Source organism: Scomber scombrus, chromosome 13 (assembly GCF_963691925.1).
Source record: "Scomber scombrus chromosome 13, fScoSco1.1, whole genome shotgun sequence".
Classification (NCBI taxonomy): Eukaryota; Metazoa; Chordata; class Actinopteri; order Scombriformes; family Scombridae; genus Scomber; species Scomber scombrus.
Window position 1 is genome coordinate 21,836,221 of NC_084982.1, and position 12,677 is coordinate 21,848,897.

At 37.5% G+C, this 12,677-nt stretch overlaps 2 protein-coding genes across 2 annotated transcripts; one reads left to right on the plus strand and one right to left on the minus strand.

The window, feature by feature from the left end:
- Positions 1-297: 297 nt before the first annotated feature.
- On the minus strand, positions 298-5,487 carry LOC133993462 (melanoregulin-like). The gene is made up of 5 exons (XM_062432448.1): positions 5,411-5,487; positions 4,984-5,239; positions 1,287-1,377; positions 986-1,152; positions 298-375 (listed from the first exon to the last, which is right to left on the minus strand). The coding sequence occupies exons 1-5, from the start codon at positions 5,485-5,487 to the stop codon at positions 298-300; spliced, it is 669 nt and encodes a 222-aa protein (XP_062288432.1).
- Positions 5,488-6,294: 807 nt separating this feature from the next.
- LOC133993273 (carboxypeptidase O-like) lies at positions 6,295-12,309 on the plus strand. The gene is made up of 11 exons (XM_062432174.1): positions 6,295-6,365; positions 7,752-7,815; positions 8,028-8,129; positions 9,308-9,418; positions 9,513-9,629; positions 9,828-9,921; positions 10,577-10,669; positions 10,839-10,948; positions 11,192-11,276; positions 11,922-12,002; positions 12,098-12,309. Exons 1-11 carry the CDS (start codon positions 6,295-6,297, stop codon positions 12,307-12,309), a joined length of 1,140 nt encoding a protein of 379 aa, XP_062288158.1.
- The last annotated feature ends 368 nt before the right edge of the window (positions 12,310-12,677 follow it).

Here is a 12,677-nt window from a genome sequence, read left to right on the forward strand (position 1 = left end):
AATAATACTGAATTCTCTTGTTTTTTTACCCTTGCACAGTGACTGTCACTGAGGAAATCTTCTTTTTTCTTCTTTCAAACAGCTGTACAAGAGTGTACCAGTGTAACAAGACTGGGTGAGATTTGAACAAATAAATAAATAAATCATAATATTCTATACAGCGTTACATGTCAGGCCTAACAGTAAATGTGCAATTTACATATATGCAGTGAAATAAATGAATTCAATCATAGAAAGTATTTCCATTAAAATAACAACACAACCATTTTCTTGTCTTTTTTTCTGTGTTGTTGTCTCTTAGCCTTCTTTCATGGGATATTTTTCTTTGGCCAGTCTGACAAACTCCTCGGCACTGTCCAGGGACACCAGGCGGTCCTGAAGAAGATAGAAAAAGATGGAGGCAGGAGAGTCATGATAAGAAATGGGAAGGGAGATTTAGAAAAGCTAGAGGAAGGAAAGAAAGTAAAAATGTTCTGTAGATTTAATATTAGACACAAGGGATGCTTTGTAAGATCCACCGCACATAGCTTTAATAAAATGGAATTTATTAAAAGTGGTACAGAGCTACCCCTTCTTTTATTAAATTATAGAGATTTAAAATGTTATTTTCTTAGAATGGGAAAGGACATTTTAACAAGCTGAAATGAGCCAGTTGCTTAACCTTTACTGACTGTTCTTGCCAAATGTGACCTTTTTTTTTAAACATGTTTTAATTGTTTTACATTTGACAGCAGTAGAAACATCCTTGACAGCTTTCTTTTAACCTTAAATTTTATTACTTCTCCTCAGGTAATCCACAAAAATGGAGATGTTTCAACTTTTTTATAAAAAAAAATTGTATGCAGCTGATACAAATTTATGTACATAACCATTAAAAAATGTTCAAATTTCTCTCTGAAAGCTTAATTACAGATTAAACACCCATTATCAATGACTGATGAGGTATTTATGAGTGAAAAGTACATATGTATGTGTGAGTCTGTACCATGACATAGAGGTATCTGTTCTGGTGTCCTGTTCCTTTTGGGAACATAGAGGTGTGGTCCAGCAGCTGTTTCAACAGTTCAGTAGCTCTGTTTAGATGCTCCTGGTCTCGACTGAACTGGCTCTGTCTGTTCACACACAACAAGGCATCCACCTCGCACTGATAACCTGCAGATGGAAATATGTGGGACCCCGCCCTTCCCCAGTTACAGGGATGGGTAGACAGGATGTAACAGAATGTGGTACATTCAAGCTGACTGGAGTAAATATTAACTGAGCAGAAAAGCATCAGTATGTTTCACCTAGCTGCAGCAGGATTTTCTTCCATCGAGATCTGACTTCTCGCCGGGCATAGCAAAGAGTGTGTATGTCATAATTCAGCTTTTCCCATTCCTAGAGGTAAATACACACAAATACAAATATATATCATACACAACAGGTCTTTTTCAATTAGGAATAGTGGAAATAGTGGAAGACGAGGCTTGTTTAGGAGGGATGTAATGAATTAATAATTGGCCAATAACTTTATACACACAATAACCTACACACAAATTAAAAAGACAAAATTGGAGGGAGACACGCATGTTAATCAACTAATCAATCAAACTAATGAGCCAAGATTTCCCAGATGATTTTTAACAATAGTCCTTTTTCACACAGTTGTTATAGTAACACTAATGATGGCTCTGTTTTATTCAAGTGTCCCAGAAAGCCACGACGGTGTGACAGTGACGCAGCACTCATTATACCAGGACCCTGAAACTGAAGCAGCTGAATGGGGTTCAGCCATCATTCATTTTGTTGTGTATGCCTGTGCTTTTCCAACTGTAACAAGTCAGCAGGTTTTCCATTGAAAAGGAAGACAGGAAGAGGAAAAGATGAGACAAAATATTTCTGATTACATCAGTCTTTTGTAGTTCAGAGTTTAGAGTTTGGTAACATCACATAATTCTAGTTATTCTGGCTAGTAAAAGATCTCCTTCAAATGTGCTTTCAGCATAACTGGTGGGGGCCCAAATCCACATTTTGTGAATTTCAAAGTTGATGTGAGGCTTATATGAGGCTTCAGTAGTCTGACTTTGTCATACCATGTGGATAGATGCCACATTTACAGTCTTTTTTAGCATCAAATTCCTTCTTTGTGTTTCCCTGTTGAGCTGAGGTTGAGGTAGAGTAATAAAAAGATTAATTTTGGCACTCAAAAAGCTGAAACATTGAAAAATATCAACTTGATTTGACTACTTTTGATGGCTGAAGTTTTGGATAAACTTTTAAATACATTTTCGCACAGAAGGAGGACTGTGGATTTTGTCCTCCATCACACACACCGTAAGTGTATTATGAGAGGATCTTTTAATGGCCAGCGTGAACAGGAGGAATGATTATAGCAGGAAAAAAACTATTTCAATGTAATTTGGGCTTCTGAATATCATTTTAGGACAGACTTACACCACTTAACCTAACTAATAATGTTTAAAAATAAAATGTAAAAAATATAAAAATATTTCTTTAACATAACTTTAAGAACTACAAAAACAAAACTGCAACTGTTTATTTTACAAAGCAGAGAATACTTTTTTCCTGAGAGCTTAATTGCCTTTGAATTTAGCAGGCCCATTTTCAGTGTGTGTGTGCTAATATTAGTGTAAAAGCAGTCTCAGAGCATGATTGCAAGGGTTCAGTAAATATTCTCTTTGGATGGCCAGCCAGACTGTTGGCCTACATCTCCACCAGGGAATCCATCTAATAACAATGTACCCACTGTGTCCTGCAGCCTGCTATCCTGAATTTGAAGGTTGTCTATCACATGTTCATCAAACTCAATCTCTGCTCAGAAACTGCTGCCTCTTTTGTGGAATTTCACAAAGGTGCAATCCTGATATTTTGAGGAAATAGCCTCTGAACGACCCTCACGATGAATTCCTGCTACAGAAAAAATTACTCATAAATTATTAAAAACTGTGTATGCAAATAACAATAACAACTTTCTTCACATGTAAAGTTTTCCACTGAAGTCTTGGGGTCAGCTATAGTTCTTCTTCAGTGTAGCCGCTCACAAAATTATTCCTGGTATGACAACTGAGGAGGCAGGTTTTTAAAATTCAAGGATCATCTTACAAAGATACCGTTATCCAACCCACATCCTACACAAAAGAATGTGTGAGAAGTCCTGGCTCACTGATTGAGTAAGTGAATAAAGTATCATGTCACCTCTTTGTGTGTGTGTGTGTGTGTGTGTGTGTGTGTGTGTGTGTGTGTGTGTGTGTGTGTGTGTGTGTGTGTGTGTGTGTGTGTGTGTGTGTGTGTCTTCTTTTGGAAAAAGGATTCATAAAAAGCTCAGTCACCTACACTGACCTGTGGTAAGATCAGTGCTAAGAAGCTGTTTCTCAGAAAGTTCATTATTAGTTCAAATAACTCAGTCAAATTGACAACCTTGCCCTTCCTTTATAAATGCTAATGAAAAGCTCAATGCCTACTGGTGAACCCTTTTAAAACGTTGGCAGACCCAATGATGTATACAAAATTAAGTTTTATAACCAAGTTGGGGAACAAAGACCGTCTTTATTTTCATACCAGTAGTACTTAAGACACACCTTACCTGCTCTTTTGTGTCAGTTTTCACATCCCTCCCTCCCAAAACCCCCTCTAACCTTATCTCTTCTTTGTTTGATTACAGGAACCACGGGGGCTCCATCCAAGCAGACAAGTTGAAGAGATGGCTAAACCCCCCCGACAGCCACTCTGAGTCTCAGCTCCCCTTGGTTCCCCTCTTTTTCCCACAACCAGCATTGGTACATCGCCCTACACTTCCATTTTCCATCTTCCATCCTGATTCTCACCCCGATCCTTTCATTCTTTCCTACCCTCCATCCCTCATCCCTTCAATCCATCTCCTTTAATCATCCTAGCTTCCTTTTATCAATGAATCATTCCAAACTTATATCTTAGCTGTAAGTGAACCACATGCATGTAGGCACTCTTCAAACATCCATTTAAAAGTATTTAGGCAAATGATGTAGCTGTAAATACACTTCTTTTAAAGTCAATTTCTTCTAATGTGATAATGTTGATATTAAGCTATTTTGGAATCCAGGTTAAGTTCATTTACTTATGTGAGTCGACATGAAAATGAGTCAAAGACTTCTTTGAGAGCCACCACCTGTGTATGTCCTCTCCCCTTATTGGATAATGACATTAGAGGGCTACAGTGGAGCAGATAAGAAAGAGGGAGTCAATTACTGAATTATAGTATCTGCCAATAGAACAAGTGGCGCTTTTGGGCGCTAAGATATACAGTAAATGTTTGTGCAAATGTAAACGTTCACTGTGGGAAAACTCAAGCTATATGCAGAACAATAATGCAAAGAGGATTCATGGATTCACTATAACTGAGCCAATGACGTTTAAAAAAAAAATCTGATCTGATTTATCTTATTATTAAAACCTTTGTTAAGGATCACAGCTGATAACATGCAGTACACAGTTATGACTTTCACAGTTCTTTGCATTTTAGCATTAAAGCTTATCAATTAAATTAGTGTCATATTAACACACACAAATGGCTTTTGATTGTAAAATACAATCTTCTGCTATATATGTCCAGCATCCCGTTAGTATACTATGTACTATACATAGAAATAAGTGGTGTCTGCTACTGCTACTCCATTTTCCACACATCATATGAGGAGCCCTAACAGATCATTTTCAAATCATCATTGTTTTTGGAGTATTTTATAGCTTTATTTTATCATACAAAAAACACACATATTCTCAACAGCATTCAGGATTCAACTATATGGTGAATCTAAATGACAAAAAACAGTAAGAAACTTTAAACAGTGGATATTATGTCCTAGATTCAGTTCTACCCTGTGTGTTACATCTTCTAAATGCAGGCTTTTTGTCATTTTTATGATTGAAAAAATAATATAAACAGATCTACGTTGTCTTTCTGTCTCTGTTTGAGTTTATTCCAAGAACAACACAGCTTTGTCTCACCTCTGTTGCCTTGTCAGTTTGGTCTCTCATGTTGATAAAAGCCTGTAACTCTCTGTCGGATCCTCGTCTGACGGGAGAGTCACAGGGTCTGTTTATGCTTGCCCAGGGGTGTTCAGCACTCCTCTGGCTTTGCTGATTGCTCTGTGGGCTCATACTTGTAGTCTGCGGCCCAAAAAGGCTCTCCTCCTCTGTGTCACTGTTGCTGGACTCACTGGATAACTGCTCTACTGGTCTTGAAGCTCTGGTGGTGCGCATACTGGAGGGAAAATAGAAAAAGAAAAGAGTAAGAGGACATTGACTGGTTTAAAAGCAGGACATTATGATCTTAAAACTCATCAAATTGTGTTTAATTTGAGTGTATTCAAATAAACTGAATTAAAGGAAAAACCTAAAGATTTAGGATCACTGCAAGAAAGAAGTGTCTTACCGCAAAATAGCATTTTTCTCCTCTCTGCTGTGGTTCAAGTAGTAACGACAGCAGCAAATAGTATACTTGGCACCCATTGGCCCCTCCAAAAGATTTCAATAATGACTATCCTTCCTGATCTCACAGCAGTCACACCTCCGGCCACGGTTTCCTTCCACAATCCTCCGGAAATGTAAATATTTCCAAACTGAAAAGTCTGTAAATGTCCAAGACTACGAATCCACGGAATATCCTGACTTGTTATGTCCAGCCTCCTCCCCCCTTTCCCTGCACTTATCCTGGCCTGAATGAGGCTGTCAATTACATTATCCACGTGAGTAGAAACAGGACGACGACAACAACAACAACAACAAAAAGAGACACACAGGACAGTTCAGGAATGAATGGCACATTTATCCAGCAACGCCTGATGGTGCAGAATGCATTCCAGCTCTGTCACTGCAAAACACAGGCTCGCTGCACAATGCATAGTTTAAATGTGTATTTTTACTATTATGTACTCCCTGATTTCTGATTGGAAGCATGACTTTATGTTAAATGTTTGTGTTTCTACTTGAAGTCAGACAGGCAGTTAGTATGTAGTACCCAGTGCACTGCTGCCATATGCCTAATTATGTGTGATATCAGCTGTTACATAACTTTATAGACAATTCATAAAGGTTAATGCATAACTGATTTATAGTTATCTCACCCATAATCCTCATAGCTGTTGTGTGTTGCCTGTAAAATTTGTGTCAACATGGTGAAACGATGACCCAAGGTTACCTGTTTGAACAAAAGCTACTGCTGCCACAGGAAGAGACTGACAGCAGTGTTAGTGCAGCTGGAGGAGGTACAACGCTGAGTGTCTACTTTATAGGAAAAACATAAGCGAGCTCAAGCAAATGGAGAAAATGAAACTTTGGATTCTAGGATTGTTCCTGCTACTAAACAGCGGCTTGGAGACTTCTCATGGGTGAGTTGTGTGAGTGTTTACTGTTAAACTATTACAGTTATCATTGTGTTCAAGCTTAATAATTGTGCCCAAGCAATTTTTATTTCATTCTGTGAATTCATTAAAACATTTATTAAACAAATGCGACAACAACCCAGATTATGTCTTTCCAAATCAACCCTATTTGCAGTTGATTATCCTTTCTGAGTTAAGGATACACATGATTTTGAGATGCCTAGAATAAATTTAACCCTTACATACTATTCATATTCTGACCCTTCATATTATCACCCTCAAATTTAGTCTGCAATCCAAACATCTGAATCACAGATTTCATTTATAAATACCACATCAGTAATTAATAAATGGGTGATTAATTAAGCTTCTAAACCAAACAAAAGCTTTAGCCTAGCAGATTGCACAAAATGCCTTCTGCTATGTCGTAATGCAAATTGTAATGTGGCGAGGACTGCTAAAAAGACCAAGTTGGTCTATCTGCAGACTGTAGGATCTCCATGACACACCCACCTTTTTAAATGACACACACTTTGTTAAGTTTAGATATGATGAGGGGAATGGTTGGGGTTTGGGTTAGAGGTCTCTGGGTTTTGTCATATAGTATTGAGAGTGGTTGGCTGCTGTGTAGTAAAGTGTGCATGTCATGTAGTAAAGTGGGCGTGTTTAAAAAAGTCGAAAGTCTAAGCTTTACGATCATAAGGAATGGTGTTAATAAGATTTTTAAAAATGGTGAAGCCTTGCATCCGTGAGAGGTCATACAATCATACATGTGCACAACAATATTAGGCTGATGGCTCCAGTAGTGGCCTATGCAACATCAACATTAGCTGCGGACAGATACACAGAAACGCAAACACACACAACCAAACGTATGTTCCCCTCCAGGCTTGCTCCTGGCAGATATAATCACACTATATTATAGTCCTGTGTTACATTGAACATGAGAACAATATAGCCATCATGGTTTCAATGAATGTTAATGACTGTGAAAAATGCAGCAAAATGTGATTTTTATTTATTTATTTAATACATATAGGTACAATTTAACCTGAAATAAGGCACTATTTATTCTGAAAAAGTTTAAATATTTCCATTTTCCAAATTTAGGGTGTTTTTACTGTTGCTATATCTAAATATAGTAAATACAGTGAAGTTAGACCTGAATAGTATGTTATGGGTTATGATGCTGCTGTTTGTATTCATAGTTAGATTAATCATTTCTATGTACTTTATACAGTATCAGATATTTTCATTTTCTCATAGAAAGTGTATAATGGCCTTTTTTAATTAATTTATTAATTCACTGTAGTAAATGCTGACATATTGAAGGGTTATTTTTTGATAATAAATAATGTATCTATAATTGCATTCATTTTTCTACATTCACAGTTTAGTTGATGGTTTGGAATCAATGTGGAATTATAATTATACCAGATATCACCCCATGGATGAGGTAAGGGTCTATTCTATTTAATTAAATGTCTCTAAGTTGTACAGCCTGTAGTTTTATTAGTTGAGCTTGCACAAACACAATCGCTCACACTTGGGAAAATGTGTTTGCTTTTATCACTTCAATCTTTGTAGATTACACATGGACCTTGGCCAGGTGAAGCCATAAATGCCACTATCAAATCAAATAACCTTGCTAATTAAATTGCAATACAGATATACAGCTGGATGGAAGATGTGAAGCAAGGGAACCCCGCACTGGTTTCCTCTGCTGTCTATGGACACACCTTTGAAGCAAGAAATATCACACTGCTGAAGGTATTAGACACATTTCTTTATATCCTAATGTTTTGGAGCAACAAAAACAGTGGCATCTAGTGGTTTGTAGCCATACATAAGTATGAAAAAAAGTGTGATGTTTTATCCCAAGTGTCCCTTTGTCATGATGATGTTCAACAGCAGACGTACAGAAACTCTGCTGGTTTGTCTTTACATGTAATCCAACTTGTTGTGCTATATATTAACTGTTTTCAATAACATATATGCAAATGTCAGATACTCCGACTACTTTTAAAGCAACATGACTAGATTAAGTAATGAATCATTACAGTGTTTAGCTGACTGCAACTGGAAGTGTTACTATAAGGGCTAAAGGATCTGGCCATAAAATTATACTGAGATAGTCATTTACACCACAGGAGCCTGCGGTGTAAATGGCTACTGAACTCAGGAGCACACAAGGATGTGCTGAGATTAGGATATTTGGTCAATATTTTAAGTCTATGGAACATATTCGACCAGCGGGTTACAAGTCCAGAGCAGAATCTCATATTTTTGCTAGGACATTTATGAGAGGCTGAAGGCAAGCAGTAGATCAGAAAAGTCTTGCTAGAGCTCAGAATGTGTTTTATAGCACATCTAGCACTGGGCTCCTGGAGGTGATAGAAGCCACTAATAATCACAAATTGAAGGCCACACAGGCTGCCACATTTTGAATCACGACCCTTGAAAGAGACGCCTATTTTCTCTGTTTTGTTTGGATGGTTATGTTGTTAATGTAGTGTTGTTATATGTTTGTCTTAGCTGCTGCGCCAAGAAAATAAAAAAAATGTTATTCCATTACTTGACTTGATACTTACTGTGAGCAACAGTGAGGAAATTAGCAAGATGTGTCATTTTAAAATAAATATCTGTATGCTATGTCAGAGGAGCACTACTACAAATTCAACTCACGAAAAAACAGGCCACTTTGATCCCTGAAACATAAATATCAAAAATCCCTGACATGTTCTATGGCCAATGAACAGCTTAAGACTGGAGGTCAATCCTGTTGTTTGTTTGTATGTGTCAGCTCTGTGACAGATTTAAACCTGAGAACAAGATGTGAAACATTCAGTTTTGTTTTAAATGTAGGTGGAAAGAGTTTAGAAAAGCAGTATAAAATAGATAAACCAGGGTATGTTTTTCATACTCATGACTCTGTTGTCTATCTCTAGCTTGGACTAAAAAACCCAGAAGGCAGAGAGAAGAAGGTGATATGGATGGACTGTGGTATCCACGCTCGGGAGTGGATCTCTCCCGCCTTCTGTCAGTGGTTTGTCAAAGAGGTTTGTGCACTGGAACATAATTTTGATGCTACATATGCACAAAAGCAGGCATACATGATCAGTGTTAACAGTATTTCAATTTCCTTCTGGTCAGATTGTGCAGTCATACAAAACCAATGAAAAGCTGAAGCAGATGCTGCAGAATCTTGACATCTATGTTACTCCTGTGATCAATGTGGATGGATACATATTCACCTGGGCTAATGACAGTGTGAGTACAGATTTTATTATTTGTATTAATACAGTTACACACAGTACATTTAACTCACTAAGATCCAAGAAGCAACACTTTGTATACACTGAGCTACTGAATGACTTGTGTTTTAGTCAAATCTGCGACTATAACTGATTGACTTCACAGTTCATTAACCATGCTCAATCAAACTGATATCTGTGCATTGCCACGTAGACTCGTCTGTGGAGGAAGTCTCGCTCCCTCCCTCCTGAAGGCAGTAGCTGTTACGGTGTCGATCTCAACAGAAACTTTAATGCCAACTGGGGAAGTGAGTATATGACTAAGACAAATAATGATTGATGATATGATTTTTCTGTGTGGCACTATCTATCTATCTATGTTCACTATGTCAGACTACCATTACTAATATATATATTCCAATTAAAAGTGTGTAACATGGTGTCATATTCAAATTAAGTATCACACATTTTGCAGACAGACAGAATGTGCTTAAAAGACAAAGACAAAGACCAATATTTAACAAGAAGTCTAATTTGTCTAGTAACAAAAACTAGATGAATATTGTCATACCAGGCTGCTATGCTTAATAAATGAAAAGGGGCCCTAAAAACCTAATTACCATATGTTGATCAATACCGGTGCTTCATTGATTACTGCTGTAACTCATTTTCTGAACTGTACTCCGGTTTGTAACAAAACCTTGACAACTATTGAACATTTAAGAGACTCCCCAGTCACATCACGTGTTACACATACTCTTCTGTCAGTTTATTGATACTCCATTCAATCTGTGGCACCTACAGTATTGGTTCACAAACTTTTGTTTTTTTTGTTTTTTTTTAAACCTACTATTCTCCTACTACACTAACTGTGAGTAGTCTGTTGATATGTTTTGTTGTTCCTTTCAAGCTTAACCTCAACATTTGCAGTTTAATCTGATGCTCTTTTGTTTCCCTCCTCAGCGGTTGGAGTGTCATTTGACAGTTGTGCACTCACTTACTGTGGGAAATCAGCAGGGTCAGAGCCTGAGGCTGAAGCTGTGATGGACTTTGTGGGTAATTATCTAGATAGCTAACAATCTAACTACAAATGTAAGGCATGAAACTTATGTTTTCATATACCTGTAAATTACTCAAATTCAAAAATGTACCTTTAAGAGGTTAAATGTTGTTACCTCAGCTTTATATTAATAATTCTGTTTTGTTTGCTCTATATGAAATGTAGGTAAGATGATTGACCAGACTGTACTTTTCCTCACCATCCACTCTGCTGGGCAACTTATACTCCTGCCATATGGCCATCCTGAGATTTATGCACCCAACTACAATGAACTGGTTAGTGTGTATACCTCTATGAGTCTGTAATAAGTTGAGGAGTGGACTTTTAGGCAAATGATGGACAGCCTTTATGATCTACAGCTGTTTTCAAGCAAGTTTGAGAGAAAGAAGAAGGATGTTGGTTAAGAGATGTCGACATTATCAAATTAGTTGTCCAAGCTATGATATGTCTCCTTCTCCTTCTCCCTATTTTTTCATTTAATAGAAAATATGTTAACTCAGTCTTTGTGAACTGTGCAGGTTTCAGTTGGTAAGAAAGCAGCAGAAGAAATGAAGAAGGTCCATGGAATGAACTACACTGTAGGAACATCTCCACAGATCCTCTGTAAGACTCATGCACACATGCTGACCTGACCTGCTCTCTCCAGTTCAGTCATTAATAAGTCACTTTGATGTTATTACCCTGAGCACCCTAAATAGAAATGATTAGATGTGTTGATGCTCTTTATGAATAAGTAAAATAGTTTGAAACATCAACATCTTGTACTTCTTTTCGATCCCGCTGGACAACATACAGTTTAGCTGGGAGTAATTTGATTTTAATTTCACAGCTTTGTTAATTTGAGACTATCATATACACCATACCCCATTTTGGGCAATAGGATCCCAAGATACAGCTAAAGCTTAATTGGTATACAAATAGCATACAGTTTAGTGTTTGTACAATAAGACTAGGTCAAGGCGTAGTATATCGGTAGAGAAGTTACACTGTTGATCAGCCTTTGACTCAGTGAGTTAGGGACAGACATCTGTATTATTAGGGCTGACACCTGCAGTCCAGCCGAAAAGAACAAGCAACAAAAATACATACTGATTGGATTATTCAAACCCAAAGGAAGATGACTACTTTGCTATCTAAGGAATGTGAGAAAAAGGAAAATAGGATCAACTTAACTGATAAAGAAATGCTTTTTTGCTTTTATCCCACCTTCTCTTCCTCCTTGTCTCTTTGTCTCTTTTTCACCCTTAGATGCGAATTCAGGTTCAAGTCGAGACTGGGCTCGTCTCAGTGGCATCCCATTCTCTTACACCTTTGAGCTGCGAGACAAAGGTGAGTTGCAACCCAGGTAACATGGACTGTAATCATCAGTCAAACATAATATGCTGGCTTTGACTATATTTTGGTGTCATTAAATGAACCTCCAGGCGAGTTCAGCCATTTGCTGCCAGAAGAGCAGATTCAGCCAGCGTGCGAGGAGGCCTACGCAGGAGCTCTCTCCATCATCACATATGTTCACAACAAAGCCTTTAACAACAGTACCCTCCCTAACGCTGCTGTCATCACAGTGTCTGGTGTTGCTTTGAAGATATGGAGTACTATGATGGTTCTGTTTCTCACCACAGGGGTCTTGGTGTAAAACAGTGATAATCTCAATCATACAAGGCTGTACCACCAATTAGTTGATAGAAAGATATATTATGCATTCTTGTGGTGGCTAACCTTTCTAAGAATGGCCAGCATGTCTGTCTTTGGGCAGAAAAAATGTTTGCTGTATAATTGCAAAGGATTGCACAAGTTCACATTTAGGAGGATGATCTATATTTTCAGATGATAGTTGTGCTTACAGCTGAAATATTTATTATTGCATTATCTATGCTGTCTGTACTGTATTGTAGTGTTTCTGTCAAAAATATGCCTGCCCACATTTTATGATCAACAGTGTTAATTTTTTTAATCATTATTAGTATTATTATTGTTATATTATATAATGAAATAAACCTGATC

Coding starts and splice junctions, on each gene's coding strand:
- LOC133993462 (XM_062432448.1), bottom strand. CDS start 5,487: ATGGGTGCCAAGTATACTATTTGCTGCTGTCGTTACTACTTGAACCAC. Junction 1,378..4,983: donor AAACTGACAAGGCAACAGAG/GTGAGACAAAGC, acceptor ATTTACCTCTAG/GAATGGGAAAAGCTGAATTA. Junction 376..985: donor ACAGATACCTCTATGTCATG/GTACAGACTCAC, acceptor TATCTTCTTCAG/GACCGCCTGGTGTCCCTGGA.
- LOC133993273 (XM_062432174.1), top strand. CDS start 6,295: ATGGAGAAAATGAAACTTTGGATTCTAGGATTGTTCCTGCTACTAAAC. Junction 8,130..9,307: donor GAAATATCACACTGCTGAAG/GTATTAGACACA, acceptor GTCTATCTCTAG/CTTGGACTAAAAAACCCAGA. Junction 10,949..11,191: donor CACCCAACTACAATGAACTG/GTTAGTGTGTAT, acceptor TGAACTGTGCAG/GTTTCAGTTGGTAAGAAAGC.